At 43.7% G+C, this 20,238-nt stretch overlaps 1 protein-coding gene and 1 long non-coding RNA gene across 2 annotated transcripts in view; both read right to left on the bottom strand.

Annotated features, from left to right (window-relative positions):
• Positions 1–2,733: 2,733 nt before the first annotated feature.
• Positions 2,734–20,238, bottom strand: part of LOC123063534 (polyubiquitin-C) — a 74,637-nt gene continuing 57,132 nt past the window's right edge. The window contains exon 6 of the mRNA XM_044487343.1: positions 2,734–3,685. Coding sequence (XP_044343278.1) covers positions 3,001–3,685 — 685 coding nt within the window. The 3' untranslated portion in view covers positions 2,734–3,000. The remainder of the gene's footprint in view (positions 3,686–20,238) is intronic.
• Positions 3,713–9,362, bottom strand: LOC123063536 (uncharacterized). Its single transcript, XR_006430383.1, has 4 exons — positions 8,196–9,362; positions 7,920–8,066; positions 7,015–7,058; positions 3,713–4,600 (listed from the first exon to the last, which is right to left on the bottom strand). It is a non-coding gene; the product is annotated as an uncharacterized lncRNA (long non-coding RNA).

The raw sequence follows: 20,238 nt of genomic DNA, 5'->3' as shown, positions 1-20,238 counted from the left end.
GCCTTGCTGCATTGTCACCACCATCAACACCGTTCCTCTCAGCCTCCTCGCCCGCATTCTGCTGCATTGGCATCATTCCTCTCGCCTTGCTCGCTCACGTCGTACTACACTAGCGTCACCATCGACATCGTTCCTCTCGACCTCCTTACCCGCGTCCGACTAGGCTAGAGTCGTCTCCGGCGTCGTTCCTTTCGACCTCCTATCCCCCGTCCTACCACACTAACGCTACCATGGCGGAGCACTACATTTCTCCTCCGTCATCCTCTGCCTCAGCGCCCTCTAATTCGTCCCTTCGTGCGGACTTTTGCTGCAGCGATGACACTAACAACTAGTTCGCCGTGCCGCCGGCGGGATCGGTCGCCCACGACTCTATGCCCGTTGTGTCGGACGCGGCGACGCGGCCACCATCCACCACTATCTCCATGGCAATGTGTAACTTTGTGTGTTATTTGTAGCTATTAACTCTTATTCACGCTACCTATATGTTAACGCCGGCGAGGGAGGGGCGATAACGGTGGCGCTCCTTCGGCTCGGTTTAGTGCTTGTAGTCGTCGCTAGGTGGTCTATGAATCAGGATGTAATTTTTATTATTTCTGGTGTTCGTTGTACTGCCATGATTGAAGATGGATAGAACGGAAGTCTTCTCGCAAAAAAGCCAATGCAGGACACCAAACGTCATGCCAAAATTGCTCCCCTAATGCAAGAAGCCTAGATGCGGGCAACCAAACAACATGCATATGTTGAATTTTTTTGCCTATTTTTTCTCAGCCAGGCTCAACTGAGACACAGATGCAATGCATGCAAAACCCACGCAAACAACTAAACACTTCCTATATGAACAACTAAACATGTGGAGCAGTGCTTCATCCTACTCATTGATGGCGGCGGATCTCGGTGGCATGGCGCAGTGGGGACTCGCGTCTGATGCGCAGAGATGGACTCGCGCAGGAGGATGACGATGTCTGGCGTCATGGTGGCATCGATGGCAGAGAGGCCTAGCAAGGTCGTGCGTTAGTTTCTACTCTGAAGATGGATTGGTGGAAGACGGTGGCGACGACACATGAGAGTGCGTCGGACCGGTTTGTACTCTAAACCCGGTATGTGGCTCGGCTGGGGCCTCCGGCTTTAGATGTTAGGCTTTTGTATGATGTCTATTTGGTATTAGGTTCGGACTATCGGCATCCCTTCATCAAGTGGATAGGAGTAGCGACAGTTGTTGCTAAGATGATGGCTTCAGACTACCTCCTGTACTACTTTGTAAGCTGCTTGTTAATAATTAATAAAATGGCTGAATGCATCGCCCAGATGCAGAGGCCGGGTAATCCTCCTTTTTCAAAAAAATATGAATGGAAAACCATATGTTGTCAAGTTCAATATACGTTTATGGATTACAATATTTATTTTTCGTGGCAACGCATGTGGCAATCATGTAGTTTGTGTAGTTGTCATCACGTTTATGTAGAAGGCTATGGAAGAAATATTGTTATTCTAGTTGCCATTATTCACACAATATAATCATCTTTTTTTTTGCATGGACAATATAATCATCTTAATAAAAATGTGGTGTGAACTCCGATGTACTGAACACTTGGCCTACATTAGATCAATCTAATGAGAACCGTGCATATCCATTTGATATGTCAAACTTAAGCAGTACAAATATAAACGTGTTTATCACAGTGTGCTCGAACTTCCCTTTGAATATAGTGAAGTGTAAATAGAGGACAACTTATTGCCCTTTTCAGCTATGGGGGAAAAGTTAGGAGAAAATGTACTCCTGAGAAGTTATGAAGAGCTGGCTTGTTAGCTTAGCTGATTGTCTCTGTAACACCTTTTGCCAACATATATATATCCTAAGGCCCCGTTTGGAATCTCTCCACTCCGCGGAGTTGGTGGAGCTCGGTTTTGGCAGCTCCGTTAAAGTGAGCTGAAGTCTGGTCCGCTCCGGGAGCGGAGTTAAGAGGAGTGGAGAGGACCCGAACGCTCCCTAAGTCACATTTTGAGGGAACATAATCTCTTACTTGTTAATCCTGAGATGGATGAGAGGGACTATTTTTCTAAATACCTTTTCACTCCAAGAAACTGTTTTTGGCCTTTTGCAAGTCTAGTCCTACTCCTTCCTACAATGTTTAACACCTCAAAGAGTCACCCCTGAAACTATTCCCGGTTTGTTCAAATTTGAGCAAAACAATCTTTATCCCTAAACCCTACCTATCCTTATAGAAACTGACACCAGAGCATTCATGGCCTAACCATTGGCGTTGTACCACTTGCCATGGCCACCCCATGGCCCTCTAGCCTCCCCTCCTATAAATACCTCGTCATGGGCCGCCGAAACACCCATCCACCTTCAAACCCTCAATGCTGCCACCCCAAATCTCCAATGCCACCCCGCCCACCAGGGTGACTATGCCCCCAATGCTCCATGGTAGCTGAGGGGGTCATATACAACTAACACCTCCTTGTCCTCCTCTGCCGCTCCTGCGCCACGCCCCTTTCATTGAGGACAACTTGATTTCAACTCCTATTTGCAGTCCTGATTCCTACTCATGTGACATTCATGTGGTTCACAATATGCGATAATATTTTTTCATTGTAAAAAACATACAATCATAGTGTTACGATCCTCATCACTTCAACTTTTCACGGTGATGACATAGATGAAAACATGGATACATAAATTAACCGCGCTGGGTATGCAGACATGAAAGAAATGAGTAAATAAAGGAGGCCTTTTGTCGGTCAATCAAACTGCATACAAACTGTATTCTCAATCAACTGAGGACAATACAGACCCAGGGACTCTTGATAGATACTAAAAAGAACTACTCGAGACATTGACATACTATACTAAATGATACGCTTCTATTGTGAAGGAACAATACTGGCGCATATATACTAACGGACAGTACTAGAATGATAGTTTAGTGACAATGCACTACTACTCGAAGGAAGGCTCCAGCAAAATAAAACTAGTTACTGAATGGCAGGCCATGCAGCTCAGCAACCACAAAGGCGGTACACCAAATGAACGGTGTTTTTGCTCTGAATGTTGTAGTCCGCCAGGGTGCGGCCGTCCTCCAGCTGCTTGCCACCAAAGATGAGGCGCTGCTCCATAGGGGGAGTGCCTTTCTGCTCGTAGATCTTCACCTTGACATTGTCGATGGTATACGAGCTCTCAACCTCAAGGGTGAGGGTCTTCCCTTTCAGAGGCTTGACAAAGATGTGCATCATCCTACTTGCTCCTGGCCTACAGGGGCGGAGGACGAGGAGGAGGGTGGACTCCTTCCAGATGTTGTGGTCAGCCAAGGTGCGCTTGTCGTCCTCCAGTTGCTTGTTGGCAAAGATGAGGCACTGCTGGCCCTTGGGAAAGCCCTCCATGTCCTGGATCTTGGACTTCACGTTACTAATGGTGTCTAGGCTGTCAACCTCAAGGGTGATGATCCTGCCTGCCCGCGTCTCTGTCACGTAGATTTGCATCTTTTCCTGGAGGTCAATTGTAGAGTCATGCTGGATGCCATAATCGGCCAATGTACGGTTGTCCTCTAGCTGCACCCCATCGAAGAAGAGGCGGTACTGCTGCTGGATCTTTGCCTTGACAGTGTACAGAGTGTCTGATGAGTGGACCTTGAGGCAGATTGTGCTGCCGGTGGGGGTCTTCACAAAGATACGCATTCCGGATGAGCTAGCAAACCAAACATCACCAATTGTTAGACAATATTTAGACTGTAGAACAGTACACAAAAAAGCATCGATAATTCCAGGTAGTAGAGAGCCCATTATTTAAATAAAAGAACAGTACAGACAAGAAGAGAGATGTACTGCATAAATACTGCGTGTATACAGAACAAGCTGCCACACTAAGACTAGCAAGTTAAGTTTTGAGCAATCATTAATAATATACTCAGTCCTATACATTGTAGAGACTAGTTAGGTGCCGTGAGTTACCTAGGGAATAAAATGGAACATATGGTATTATCAATCAAGTGAACTTCTATTTGGTAAACACACCTGTCAAGTGCAGTTTTTCACTGGGTAGCAACAAACGTCGCCGTTTTTCTCTACTTTCCCTATTTGTCTCAGCATATATAGTTGTATAGTCACCAAATTGTATTATACCCTGAGGAAACTAAGTGGTACACTAAAGGAGAATATTGCTGCTGTTTCTTGCTAAATATAAACTTTTCATTTTATATCAATAGCACTATAACTTCTCTGACACATACACGACAGAAAAACTGTCTAAAAAAGAACAACGATCTATGTGCGAGCTTATGAATTGGAGTAGCGAGCAAACATTCACTGAATCAGCTCTGAATTTCAGTACCGGGGAAAGATTCACAAAGACAGCTGATGAAAAGTAAAGCATATAGTATCATGTGGATAAGAGCAATGAATGCACAAAAGTGAGTTAAGACACCTATAAATAGCTTAAGAGCTATCAGAGGCATGGGTGTGGCATGCTGGGTTGAGGGGAAAGGGTAGAATTGGTACAGACAGCATACAGGCGAATGCCAAATCGGCCAACAAGACTCACTGTTACAGAAGCTAGCTAGCTAGAGCATCCTTCAGAGTTGCCACCCAACAAAAGGTATCGATCCTGTTCTCAAAAAAAAAAACCGGCATCGATCATAACCAAAAAACAGAATATGCAGCCTTACGAACTAAATTAACACCGTGTAGATGCTTAAGCCCAGCATTCATTTACACAAAAATATCAACGTTTGCAACAGGTAAGGTCATAGAAACAGCAAGAGAGATGTAGTCACAAAGGCTGACCAACACATATAACGATTTTGGACTATCTTTGCTGTTTATCTTGTTATTATTGTTCTATTTAAAAAAAACACAAAGTATCTAGCTTATTAGATTCCGTGTCGGGGACATACATAAAACCACACCCAACACATATGAGAACGATTGCACGGTGGTAGATCCGATGGGCGGGAAATCAGTTAGATTTGTTATACAGGAGTACAGTCTATGGAGCTTTGTGTGCAAGCAAAGGAAAAAAAACACTAGAATTCACACAGTCCATTTGCGAACAATTGAATGGATGGGGGGTGTGGGAGGGGGCGGTAATGAAAAGATTGGTACGATCATACAGTTGTGCAGCAACCACAATATCAACAGAAGACGACTAATTATTACCAGGAACACAGGCACAGCAACAAAAGCAGATCGGAAACACCATCGGTTGAGCCATCGCAGCAAACCGTATGGGGGAACACCACTGGTCGCCGTTGCAATAGCAAGGGGAGGTGCAGATGCATCTCGCTAGCCTACACTAGAGCAGCAGGCTCTCAAGAACACTGACACGGGACTAGGTCAGGCGGGTAATGATGGACAATTATAATACAATAAGATCTAACATATAAGATGATATGAGGTTAGCAACAAATTCCATGAGGCCAGGCAACCCTCCAATGTGATCGATCCTACCTGACACTGACAGTAGATTCTAGAGAGGCTAAAATTCACCCAATCCATATGAGAACAATTGCACAGCGGTAGATGCGAGGGGGGCAAATCCGTTACATTCATTATACAGCAGTGCAAACAAAAGGAAATCGGTTAAATTCATCGATCACACAGTGGTGCACCAACTACAGTAGCACCACAAGTTCACAACCAAAGCAGCAGGGCTGTTTTAGAGGGGGGTCGAGGCATCGCAGCAAACACTAGAGCAGGGGATGCATCTCGATAGCATACACTAGAGCAGCAGGGCTCTCAAGAACACCGTCTCTCTCGTCATCGGAGTCGGAGCTAGGTCAGAAGGGTAGGGTTTTGAAGTCGGGGTTGCTCGGGGAAGGAGGAGTATTCAAAATTTCACGGCGCAGACGAAGAAGATGAAAGGGAGATGAGCGGGTTAGAGCTTACCGAGAGGAGAGGAGAGGAGAGGAGGAAGATCTCCGCTCGAGTCCGGTACGAGGCGTGCGGGCGGCGGCGGCGGAGGAGGAAGGAGAGCGAGACAGAGAGGAGATGGTTTTCCTTTTTTTATATACTAGTAAACGTGCACGCGCAATGCGCGTCTTCGTCTCAACCAATATAGATTCGACAAAAACACATGGCATGGCAGTTGATAATATTATTATCCCTAGTCTTTTCCACACAGTAGAAAGATTGTCCAGTAGCATAGAAAAACATTCGTGGGTACAAAATTTTCAATATTCATATTACATAGAAGATGTAAAAGTAGGTTAAACCATGACCATTGTTTAAACATTATAATAAATCTGAATAGCCTCTTACGAATTAATACCAACCTTGAAATTGTGCTAACCGAGAATAAGAAAACTTTGGTATTTTCTAACTTGAAGCAGTGCAAGATCTGAATCATTTTCTTGCCTTTGGCAAATATTAGACACAAAAGAGACTCGGTTCTATAATAACCATTTTCACATCCGCAAAAAATACCAATTCCAACCATGCAGATGTAGGCCAAAGGGGAGATATCAAATACAAGGTCTCAAAGAGGATTTGCAAACGTGCAATGATGAAAATTAGTATCCCATTTTTCACCTCGGTATACATAAATTTATTCACGCACAATTTCCATATAAATGCAAACTATCTAATCACTGGGAATGATGATGGGCCGAGTATATGTTCCTCAATCTGAATAGGAAACAATCAGAACCATGAGCGATCTCCAAGATCGCAGCGTTGCTCCTCCATACTCTAGAACTTACCCCTACTTGTGCTCCAAAATGTTCTTCAACTTGCGGTTGTGAGTTCTCAATGAAATTATTCCTACAATGGACTGAAACGCACAACCTGAAGCAAACACATGTGTGATATGGCTAGTTGCGAACTGAATTCACTCCGCACACTTTTATTCGTAGTGATTGTGAAAAAAAACATCTCTTCAAGCTGACATGGTCCAAAACAAAAAGGAGAAAGTATTGACGGGGGCTGACTTTAAAAGGCAAACTGAGCACCTTACCGAAATAAACACTATCAAGTGACACCTTACTAAATACAAAATGCTTAAGGTAATGAAATGAATAATACCTCAAGTGTTCTTTTCCTTGTCAATCTCACATATTGCTTGGTCCCTGCAGAGGAGAAATACCATAGGTCGATATCAAACTTCATCATACAACAAAAGATCCATTTACAGATTAAGCTATAGTTTTGATAACAACATCTAAAAAGAACCAAAAACCTTGTAAAGCAAAGAGTTTTTTTTACAGTGAAAAGCAAGCAAACACCACTCTACAATGAGAACTACAACTATCCATTTCAATTAAGACCTTTGTAGTGTACCTTTTTATCTCGCTACAAAAAAAGTGTGCCAATTAAAGGCACATAATCCAAACAAGAAACTGAAAACGTTCTGCACTTTTACATATTTCTCCACGATTCTTTTAACATCAAGAATATAACTAAGTGCAGAATATGCAGATTAATAGTCTTCAAGATCTACATGCAGAAATATTATGCTATATACACAATCTATTTTGTATTTACATAATACTATCAAGAGATGGACTGTACAGAAGTATCGCTAGTAACACTTCCCTAATGAAATCATAAATCAGTAGGATCCTTACTAATCATAATTGATGAAAAGCAATACAAGAAATATACATCAATTGGGGCCTAGAATAGCGAAATGCACGTCTAAAGAGCTGCATTACAGAAATCTGCAAAATAAAAACCATGTTGTTTACCTGACTTGAGTTAATCTTCTATATCCTCATAATTGTAAAGACAGTTGGAACAACATGGAGAAACGACTTAATTATATATTCTTAATAGTAAATTAAGCACCAGATATAACAATGTAAACATTAATCCATGTTGTTTATCTGATTCGAGCAAATCTTTCCATCAACCCTATACCTAGAGATTGTAGTACTGCGGGAATAGCATGTACAAAAGCTATTATACATTTAGTACAGAAGATATGTAACCTGGTCGATTGTTGCCTTGTTGGGGGCATGAGTAGAATATATAACTGACTAATTATGTGCTGAATGATTGTATTCTGATATGCTTAAGGGCTAACATGCATATCTCTGACATACTTCCTTCTCTAGTCCGTCATCAAGTTAAAATTCCTGCAAAAAGGAGTTGGGTTCAGAAAAGCAGCTAGATATTTAATTTGAATGAAGAGAAGATGTCAACAAGGCTACAAAAGTGAATAAATCAATTTGACAGATTAGAACGAGCAGGAGGAGGGATCTCACATCCTTGCCAATATCATTGTTGACTCCATCAGCAGCATCTTGCGCTCCCCCCTTACTATCACCATCTCCTTGAGAGAAAGAAGACCATAACCTGAAGGGAAAGTCTATCCCTTGAATGACGACCCTACCCCACAAAGAAAACTTTCCACAATTATGAATCACACCAGAATCACATTAGTTCCTCTATTGAACAGTAATATCATAAGAACATTCCGATCTGGGCCACTTGTTGTACATTATGGTCAGACTACAATTATGACAAGATGATGAATAACGTGTAACAAAATTCTCTCTTGAATAAACATGATGAAAATAGGTTGTGTGTGTGTATGCCGCTGTATGGTCCGTTACGGAGGACCATGACAGCTTTGGCGGGGTCGGTGGCGACAACTAAAAAGGAAAAATATATCAAATTCAGATATAAGATGCACTTTACATTGCAATAACAAAGAGTTTTTTCTGCTATCAAATCTGTATGTGATTTAAAATGTCAGGGTTATATATCAACATATGTACAGATTGCCCGTCTTCAATAGCAGTCGACAAGAGGCGTACAACATCAGCGATGACGATGTCAATTTCTTTGACGAAGTTCTCCCATCTCTTCTCATACTCGGCAACGGTGTGAAACAAACAGAGCAGCAACAAAAAAGGGTCAGACAAATTAAAACGCGATTTAATTTTTCTCCTTCTGAAAATCAAAGGAGGATAAGATAAGAATAAGTTGAAAGCATTCATGATTCATCCATGTCGATCCCACGGACCTTGGCGATCATGCCGACGCCCATCTCCATGGCGAGCTTGGCCAGGAAGAGGTCGTCGGCGAGGAGGCGCTCCCTGAACCCTCTGAAGCCCAGCAGCCAGCGGAGCAGCGGCGAGCGCTCCATCTCCGCGAACCATCTCACCATGTCGCCCGTGACGCGGCCGCCCTCCACGGCCGCGGCGAGGTCGGCCGGCGGGCTGGAGAGCTTGCTCCCCGCCTGTGCCAGCACGAACAGCTCCTCCCCCCGGTGGTCGCCCCACTCGCCGCCGCCATCCCCGCCGCCGCCGCTGTTGTTGCCACTGTCGTCGTCGTTGCCGTTGTTGCCGGGGAAGGCGCGGGGAAGGAGGGTGGGGAGGCGGGGCGGGGAATGGCAAGGCGGAGGCGGAGCGGGAGGGAGCGGAGGAGGCGGGAGGGAGAGGCCAGAGGCGGGAGGAGGAGGAGGAGGAGGGGGCGAGAGGTCGTGCGGGAGGAGGATAGGAGCAATTGACGGGAGAGCGTGGTTATTTTTTTCTTTGAGCCTGGGGGACGGATGACGAGGGTCGATCGTGGGCTGTGCTAACCGTGTTTGATGTTAAACATGTGGATGATTTGGATCGTTAGATCCTTTGATTGAATGAATGAGATAAATTGGTTCTCCGCCCTCTCGTGCTTTTATAGGAGTAATAGATAGAAAAAAAAACGACGCGGGCCATAGTTACAGACATAGCCCCACCCTCGCTCTAGCCCACACTAGTTAGACACCCGTGCGTTGCCACGGGATAACAAAAATATATATAATGATAGATTGAAAGGTGTCATGTGTGGTTTCTAAAACGTCATTATGAATGTCCATCTCTTCCTATGTAACGCTCTTCTGGTTCGATTTCGACAAGTTCGTCCCCACTACTATCCCTTCCCTAGTGCTTTGACCTCATAGCCATGTCGCCACGTCTGTAATCAACATCATCCCTAGGGATGACTACGACTTGTTATCTGGTCTGTTCATCATCGCCAAATATCATCTCCTCTTTACCCACAGCCCAACAAGGCATAAAAATGCAATCTGGGCACATGTAGCACAACCCAACAAGGCATAATAAGCAATCGGGTGCCTAAGAACTGTGCAACAACTTAGCTCTCATGGATGCATATAAGATAGTACACTATCAAAACAAAGTAGTATATCTCCTGCAAAAAAAACAAAGTAGTATATGTGGCAATTTTGATAATAAAAAAAGTTACATGATCATACTGAAACCTTCAGCAGTAGATTATGTTCTTTAAAAGGTTATACACACAGAGATACATAGCTTTGAGAGAGCACAAGAAAGGGTAACCTATATCTTTAGATAGACTCCACATGCACAACAGGTGATATTGTATATTTTTATATAAAAGCACAATACATACCCATTAGTCTCGTTGTTTGTCACATGCCTTCAAATGCTAGTTAACAACTAATCTCAAGATGACAACTTGAATGTTTTGCTAAAATTCTGAACTCATAGTAGTATTTTTCTGGAAAAACAGCGTCTCTCAAGAAGGAATAATTGCTTCATAATTTATGTGCCTAAACGTAGTCCTCATAGAATGTCATAATGTCATACTTGATTATCATAATAAGACTATCTAACCTCGAAACAAAGGCTATCTGAATATCTAACTAATATAAAAAATTCCAACAACACCACACTTATGCTCAATGAAAGCTTCTCTTCTCGACCTATGGGCCCATTTCCTTTCACATCAAGCCATTCCATGAACAACATGGGCCAGCTCACCAACATAAATCGGACACTGCAAAGTGGTGGCACCCGGTTCTATCTGATAATCTGCATGTATTAAATGAACAATTAGTTACCATAATCATGAGATGCTCGCACTTGTTGTTTTCAAACAGAAGTATGTGTTCAAGTCTAAACCAAAAATAAACAGTAACACACCCTTAAGAGAAGTAACCGTTGTGCATGAGCACCCGATCTAATAGCATGAGAATGAAATGGCAAGTTGGGTCAGTCAGGAGTGCGACGTTTCTGCTCCCGAGCTCATCTGCACCCACCCTGATGAAAAAAAATAAAAAAATGTACTAAAAGTGTTCAAAAAAGTCCAATTTTTTTTGTGTGATAGACAACTGTATGTGTGAGGCGCACTCCAAGTTTCAACTCATTTGAACATCTGAGCAACTCTCAGCAAAAAAGACAAATTCAGTATCTGTAAAAAAAGTTTACTGTTCACACACTGTTCTGACCCGATTAGTTTTTTTTGCTGAGAGCTGCTCAGATGTCCAAATAAGTTGAAATTTGGAGCGAACCTCACGCATACAATTGTCTATCACACACAAAAAAAATTATTTTTTTCTGACCGGGTGCAGATGAGCGTCGGCACCGAATTGGGTTTTTGGTCAGTTAGAGGATATAATAGGAACAACCATAGCAATCAATAAAAAAGACCATAGGATCATGTACACCAAAGTGAATCATTCTCCCTTCTTAAAAAGAATAATCACCTTCAATTTAAAGATCAGTGCTTGCATAGAATTGTAGTTGGAGAGTAACTTCACTTTTAACAAATTTGAAGATTTTAATTTTCAAATAATTCACTTGTTCCAAAAGGCCTCTTCCCACATGTAACAGACTGACAATTTATTCACTTGTTCCTATAATTCACTTTCTCAAGTTCAGCATAACTAAAAAGGGATCATAAGTATAGATGACAAATTCTTGACCTTAACATATGTGTCTTATGTGATGATGGAGTAGTGACTCAGTGAACGGATTGTTAACAAACTAAAGAGGGATACAACCTACATTTCACTTGTTCTCTGAAGCGATTAACAATCTAAGGAACTGAACATGGATAAACTTGATTAAGTGGACGTGGTGATATGTCCCTGACAGTTCATGCAGAGAAATATTATGATGTATTCCACTTCATCCTGACTAACAAGCTGAAAATACGTACATACCTGGATCGTGCACTCCCTGTCAGCATGAGGTGCTACCACTAATTATCCCGGTGAACCACCCCATTCCCAAAGTCATTTCACAGGAACTACTTGACCTAGCAAAACAAAAAATACATTAGAAAAGATACCAAGTGCGATGGTCACAAACTCAAAGTTATTCAAATCTGGGAAAACATGCATAGATCGAGTGTAATTATACATCTTCAGATTTTGTAAATCTTCTCTTAATATACTGAAGCAGCGCTACTGCCTGGCATCTTCCAAAAAAAGCACAAGCACACTCAATGAAGATCTTGACGGCATTGGCTGATGGGTTGACCACTTGACCACAAAAAATCCCCTGTGCTGCAAGAATTCACAACAAAAACATGTTTCATACCCTCATGCATAAGAAAGAATAGGCATGCTCAGTACTTCGAAGCGGTCAATTTCTTGATCCCCAACTTCTATTGAGGTCTGTGTGAAAAAAATGGATCTGGGAAGGAATAAAAAGACCACATCAATTGGTGAGGCAGCTGCTGCCGACTACGAAGTGGAGACCAACAGGTGAGCTGCTCCGCCATGAACCTGTGTTGGCTTGAGTCCATGTCCCGCGGCTGCTCGCGCTCATCCCGCCTGTCGCATATCTCAAGGTTGTGTAGATCAATCAAACAACGTTGACCAACAAATTACCTCTCAGATCAACTATTGGTTACCTGAACCTGACGAAAAAGTAGGACACGACCCGCTAGCCTGAGGGTCGGAGCAGAAGCCTCCGGAGGCCTCCACTCGCTGCACCAGCCGGCGTCAGACTTCCGTCGCACCGAGAAACCCGCCCTCATGGCGTCCCCATCGGTGGCGTTCCCGGCGGCCAGCGGATCCGCCATGGCAAAGTCGTACGGGACGACCAAAATCCACCTGCACTTGCACACCACGCCTAGGCCCAGTACGTCGCCGGCGTACGTTGGCAGACTGTAGTACGACCACCCCTGGCAACGCAGGCAAGCTCCCCCATGAACGGACGCGCACACCAACGACAGCTGCTTAAGAACTCTCCTTCTACGCCACCGCCAAGCTCGCCCATGGACGGACGCGATCAAGATTTGTGCAGATAAGAGGGAGGAGTGAAGAATTTCTCGATGAGACTGGCTCCTACCGCTGACGGCCACGACCGCGACCGCAGCGGCGGACAAGGAGGGGGGAGTTAGAGAAAAAATTGGAGCTAGCGGAGAGATGAGATCGGGAGCAACGGAGTGCGGAAGATGAGGAGGCTGCGTGTGCGTGGGACGTGCTTTCCTGGGTCGTGGCCTCGTGGGTTTGTTTCCTTTTTTTTTCTTTTTTTTTGGAGCGGGGATGGGAGAAACGAGCGATGGGAGGAGAGATCGAGGAGGTCGAACCATCACGACGTTCGATCCTCCTTTAATAGTAGAGATGAAGACATGACTTTTGAACGAAGGAACCAGGAAATATCACTTGTCAAACTCAAGTGAAATTTTGACAACAAGCATGAAAGTGCATGCAAACTTTCGTAAGAAAAAGACATGCGTGGTGGTTTAAAAAGGAAAATGAAGAACTTTCAAGGAGGTATTGTTCAGGGTGTGGATTCAGTTCGGTTTATACGGTTTTATACCTAGATACGGTTCGGTTTCGGTAATAACCATTTACTTTCGATTCAGGTCCGGTAATAACCAAAGTTGACGCGAATATTTTAGCCAACACATCACTTTTCCACGTGTAAATACATGATATACTCCTTCTAGAGATTTTAACAAATGACTACATCCGGAGCAAAATGAGTAAATCTACACTCTAAAATATGTCTATATACATCCGTATGTGGTAGTCCATTTGAAATCTCTAAAAAGAAAAATATTTAAGAACGGAGGGAGTATATCACAACGAGGAAAAAACAATTAGAAAAAGATAAAGAAGGGACGTTGGATAAGCAATCAGGCTTCCCGCAAAAAAAAGGATAAGCAATCAGGCTAATCACGTAAATTGAAACACTAAATGGGCTAGAAAGTATTGTACTATAGCTTCCCATTACACTTTTGAGCCCAAAAAACCTCAATTTCGGATAATTCAATTCAACCAAATGGTTTTCGGTTTCACCGAAAAATGAAATGCAAATGGTTTTCAGATATCAAAACTGAAACTGAAACCGGAACTGAAACTTGAGAAAAAAAAATCCGGTTCAGTTTGGTTTTGCGCACCCCAAGGTATTGTGCATCTGAGGGCAGCGGCGGCAACAAGCGGTTATGAACACAGAGGTATTGTTCATAGGACTTCTAAGCAAAGTTTAAATAGCCCAATGTAGCTTCACTAAGACTTTTTGAGAGCTTTCCCGTTAAAGTTATGCACTTTTAACGCTAAATTAAGAATAACGGTAATAGCCCGCTATTTCGCACTGCTAACTTTGAGTCATTTAGCCCGCTAAGCCTCTATGTATGATGCATTGATGTAAAGTTTGGTTCTTGAAATATGACACCCTGATTAGTGAACAGGTTTTGATGTTTGAACATGTGTATAGGTCAAGCATATGTTGTATACGATATACGATGCTTGTTTGTATAGTTGTTTTTTCCTTTCCTTTTTTTTACCACAAGAAGGGGCACCAAGGCCCCATAAGGGCCTGTTCCGCTTGTAGGGAAAACCAAAGGAATGAAGTTTCCGCTGGTTTTTTTTTTTTTTTTCATTCGATGCATTGGGAACGAAGGAAGCCATCTTACCAGATTCCAATGGAAAAGAAACATCTGCCCATAGCTCTTTTTTTGGCAAGAAGAGAGAAGTGCAGTGAATGAAAGAATCATGACCGTGTCAATGTCCATCACACAGCGTACTATTCAATATTTTTAATGAGCTTTGTGTCAGTGTCCGTGTTCTTCTCTCAGGTGAACCGAACATCGTGTTCCTGTTTCGGTCCTCCATTTTTCTATTCCTGAGGTTTTACTATGGCAATCCTATGCCTTCACGAATTCCTGTAGTTTTTTCTCCCCTCATTCCGAACGAGCCTTAAGCTTTTATTTAGTCAAAGCGGTGGATTAGACCTAGCCATGGGCAGCCCGGCCCGGTCGGCCGGACCCAAACCGGCCCAAAAAAGCCCGACCCGGCCCGGCCCAACCTTGTTCACGGGCCAAGCTCGGGCCTAGATTTCAATCCTGAAGGCCGGGCTGGGCTCGGGCCCGCCATATTAGCGTGTTAACGAAGAGGCCTGGCCTGAGGTCCGGCGGGCTTTTACATTGGCGGGCCAGGCCTGGGCCTGATTTTAGGCCCGACAGTCGGCCGGGACAGGCGCAGGCCTGGGTTTTTTGCATCGGGCTTGGTTAGGCCCGGCCAAGCCCGAGCGATGGCCAGGTATACAGTGGATACAACATAAACACACAAGACCGTATAGAAAAGTGGAAATGACAAATAGGTCCCACAGTTTTACAAAGAAGAACCTAGACAGAAAATAAAAACTCGATCGGGTCCAAAGCTTCCTCACGGTGGCTCCAATCTCGCCGTCGCCAGGGAGAAGACCACTTGGTCCCATCGAGATCTCTACAGCAGATTGCCATAGACACCACCATGAAGCAGCATTGCCTCCGATACGACATCATGGCCAGGAGGAATGATTTTGGCCGCCCTTTGGCCTGAGAATGCGACGGGTCATCGGAAGAAGCCGGCCATTCGACATGGGCACCATGGCTCCTCCAAATCCACCACTGGTGGTGCACAAGATCCCCATCATGAGCATCCAGCTTGATGGCAGGGTTTCTTCTGGCACGCCGGGTCACCTGATTACTGAAGAAGAGGAACTGGGAAGGGAAAGCAACAGCAGCGGCCGAAGCAACACTGCGCCATGGATCCGACCAAAGAGTCCCAGCATAGGATTCAACAGCTAGCCCTCTATGCACCTCCACCGTTCTACCGTTAACACGAGCTTGAGGGAGAGGAGCAAGAGAGAGGAGTGAATCAGAAAGAAGAGTAATAAAACTAAACCTGCAGCAGCCACCAACCGGACCTCTCCCCTGCTCATCGTCGGAAACTATGGCGCCGGTGACGAGAGGGAAAGAGGCCAGTGAGGGAAGTGGAAGAAGAAATCAGAAGTTGGGAGGCGGCAAAGGAGCCAGTCTCGGCACAGAATGCTAGACCTAGCTTCTAGCTGACCCACCGCTCACGCTATTTAAAACATTGCTTTTAAGTAGGTACTTTGATGTCATTCTATTGCTTATCATATACTCTCTTTTATTCATAAATATAAAGATGTTTTGGATATTTCAGTATGGGCTACATATGAACTAATATGATTCAACAAACACACTAAAACATGTATATACATCTGATTCGGAACAAAATTAGAACATCTTACGTTTGGGGACAAAAGGAGTACCAGATAAGCACATATCTGATGCAACTATGAAATAAAGGGGCGAGTGGGTACACTTGTCACTATAAGAATTGAAACCATATATTGTCAAGTTCAACACACATTTTTGGATTAGTATACTTTTTTTTCATGGCAACGCATGGGCAATCAGTTAGTTTTGTATATTCGTCATGTTTATCTATAAGGTTACCGAAGAATTTTTTTTATTCTAGTTGTCGGGTATTTAAAAAATATAATCTTCTTAATAAAAATACCGTATGAGCTCCAATGTGCTAATGCTAGCCCTACATAAGATAAATCTAATGAGAGTCGTGCATACCCATCTGACATATCAAACTTAAGTAGTGCAAATAGGCTAATAAAAAGATTTATCACAGTGTGGTCAAACTTGCCATTGAAATTAGCAAAGTATAAACAGAGGATAACTTACTGCCCATTTCAGCTCGGGGAGAAGTTAGCAGAAAATGTACCCCCGAAAAGCTACGAAGAGCTGGCTTGTTAGCTTAGTTGACTGTCTCTTAATAAAGTTGATTTTTAATAAAGACGCCCAAAGGGCATCTTAGATCTGATCAATATCGAGGGGGAAAAACCAGTATGAAAGATAGGCAACTGGAATTAGAACGGCCTGTAAAAGTAAAATTACATTGATAAGCATACTAGTCTTCTTCTTTCTCCGATAGTACGCCACCCGGCAGAGATTGAAAATTGCACCGAACCAACAGTAAATGAAAGCGACACTTGCAAACGCACTCATCATACTAGGCTTTGAAGACCACAATAGCCACTCACCCCTTTAGATGAGATCTATAAATCGTTGAAGCAGGATCGGCTGGAGCATCATCCCACGTAGAACAGACTTACAATCCATCACCGTCAGTTCAGAGGGTTGGAGATATCGGGCCAAGCCATAGAACAACATGGAAGAAGAATCGAAGTCACCATACTAATAGCCAGTCAATAGCTCTCCTTGAAAGACACACAAACTGGGAAAATCTGAAGGGAGCCGATAGAACTCGGGACACAAAGTCCTACAGGACCTTCATCGGTGTCAGATCGGACATCATTTAGGTAGGGAGAGACCCGAGAGACCTAATTCGAACACTCCATCACCGCCACCACCTCGTCGGAGAGAGGGGTCGTTCTACCAACATGTCCTAGTTCCATTTTTGAGGGAACGTAATCTAATGCTTGTTAATCCCGAGACGGATGAGAGGGGCCATTTGATAGGACTCGGCACATCCCAAGGTGATAGCTCAGTAAGAACAACTCTTAACTAATTTTTCTAGATTCCTTTTGACTCCCAAACGTAGGTTTTGGAAGCAAAAGTCAACTAGTCCTGACCCTACAAACTTTAACACCTTAAATAGTTACTGCTCCACGTTTGTTCAACTAAGGGTTGGGGCGCGCTGATGCGCGTCTCCTAAGACGTGCTTGGGTGGTGCCAAGTAGGACTCTCTCTCTCTCTCCACTAGTAAAAAAAGGGCCTTTAGTCCTGGTTCTGGAACTGGGACTAAAGGGTCGGTACTAAAGCCTCCCCCTTTAGTCCCGGTTCCAGAAGGCCCTCCACGTGGCCACTGCCTGGAGGTCCACCATTAGTCCCGGTTGGTAACACCAACCGGTACTAAAGGAAAAAAAATTGAATTTTTTTTGAATTTCAAATTTCTGAATTATTTTAACCTCTAATCACCACTCATCAGTGCTCAGTAAGAACAACTCTTAACTAATTTTTCTAGATTCCTTTTAACTCCCAAAAGTAAGTTTTGGAAGCAAAAGTCAACTAGTCCTGACCCTACAAACTTTAACACCTTAAATAGTTACTGCTCCACGTTTGTTCAACTAAGGGTTGGGGCGCGCTGATGCGCGCCTCCTAAGACGTGCTTGGGTGGTGCCAAGTAGGACTCTCTCTCTCTCTCTCCACTAGTAGAAAAAGGGCTTTTAGTCCCGGTTCTAGAACTGGGACTAAAGGGTCGGTACACTGGTAGAAAAAGGGTCTGTAGTCCCGCTTCGTAAGGGCCTTTTGTCCCGGTTCTGAAACCGGGACTAAAGGGTCGGTACTAATGCCCCGTCCCTTTAGTCCCGGTTCAATCCAGAACCGGGACAGATGGGCCTCCACGTGGCCTGTGCGCGGAGCCCAGGCAGGAGACCCTTTGGTCCCGGTTGGTGGCACCAACCGGGACCAACAGGCATCCAAGCGTCAGCATTTCTGTGGCTGGGGTTTTTGTTTTTTGTTTTTGAAAGGGGGGGGGGTTTGGGGGGTTAATTTAGGTGTTTCATATATTGTGTTAGGTAGCTATAATTAATAGAGAGAAGTGTCCTCTCTTATGTCCGTGCTTGGTCGATGCTACGTACTATACATACGTATAGAGAGGACTAGACACGCTACCTAGCTAGTAAGCAAACAAAGAAAACAGAAGATCGTCATGAACATATATGCATACAGAGAGAAGTGATATCGACCACCTCTCCTTCTCCGAGAGATTGGTCGAACAACAAGTTCTCGTATATCTATCCGACACTACCGGCTACATATATACAATAATTATCTCTTACAAATATAATCATACGGACTTATTGTCCACATAGTATTCTCCGTCTTCAGCGATCACGTGGTCAAGAAAGAATGCCGCCAATTCCTCTTGAATTGCTCGCATGCGAGCTGGTGCTAGGAGTTCATCCCGCTTCCGAAACATCTAATTTGAAGAAGGGGGTCAATACATATATATATGAATGAATGAAACTCAACACAGATGATGGTAATAAAATAAAATTGTGAATGTTGTTATTTACGTACTTCATATTGTTCGTCAGAGTACCCGCCCCGCTCACTGGTCGTGTGGCGGATGGACTCGCAGACGTAGTATCCACAGAAATCATTCCCTTGTTCCTGCCACAACGACTTTACAAGAAATAGAGGTCAATCAAACTGATAAGCAAGAATGCTAAATGGTATTGATGAAACTAGCGCTTGAATCACTAGGAGATGCGCGGAACATGCTACTATAGTACTTACTTTCGGGTGTCTAAATTCCAGCTCCTTCGGCAGTCCCGGAACTTTTCTGGTGAATTTTCTCCAAACCCTACCGGACAAAGAAAACAATTACTTGATATCAGGAAATGAACAAAGTTGCTGATATGGTGGATAATGATCGATTTAACTTACTTCTTGAGGATTTCAGTCATGTCCGCATACTCCTAGGGATCTTTTCGTTTAGAGTCCAAGACAGTTACTACTCCCCGCTCAAGCCTAATCTCTAGGAGAATATAGTGATACCTGCGCACGCATGCATAACTCATCAATTACATTACTATAACCTAGACTAATATATAAGGGAAACCGAATATGCACAAGACAGTAACACTCACTTGAAGTTGTAAGGAAAGAGTATTATATCTTTGTTTTCAAATTTTTTTTGAATGATCGTAGCAAGTTGGCCTCGGTATCTTCGGGACGATGTTCAACCTCAGTTGCATCTATGAGATATGTGTTAACGAACCCAATATCACCGATTTGTCTTTTCTTCAATTCGGCGATCTTCAATCTGCATAATATAGTGAGGATAATTATAAATACATGCAATGAAAGAGATGAGCTATATAGAGAGACTTAATGACAGAAGTAGTAGTACTTACAGACAGTAGCAGGTGACCGTTGTTTTATCGAGGGCCAATTGATTGAAAAACCGATAGAACTCCTCAAATGGAATAGGCAACAGTTCAATTCCAACGAGGTCATGCTCCGATTTAACTCTCGCATACAAAGTACCCCTCCCCCCAGACTCTCTGCAGATTTTCAAGTACCAATCATGTAATCTTCGCATCATCGTTGTTAAAGATTTTTCATCTTTGACGAGAGGCTTCCCGTACTCGTATCTGTCTATCTGCACCTCCATGGGATCATAATGTACATCGTCGGGCAGGTAATCGTCAACATTGCAATAACCGGGCACCATCCTCGGATCGACGATGTCGCTAGGCACCTTGAGCGGGG

The sequence above is a fragment of the Triticum aestivum genome, chromosome 3A (assembly GCF_018294505.1).
Source record: "Triticum aestivum cultivar Chinese Spring chromosome 3A, IWGSC CS RefSeq v2.1, whole genome shotgun sequence".
In the NCBI taxonomy this organism is placed as follows: domain Eukaryota; kingdom Viridiplantae; phylum Streptophyta; class Magnoliopsida; order Poales; family Poaceae; genus Triticum; species Triticum aestivum.
Note: the sequence above shows the minus strand (reverse complement) of the source record. Positions and strands in the feature narration are given on the sequence as shown.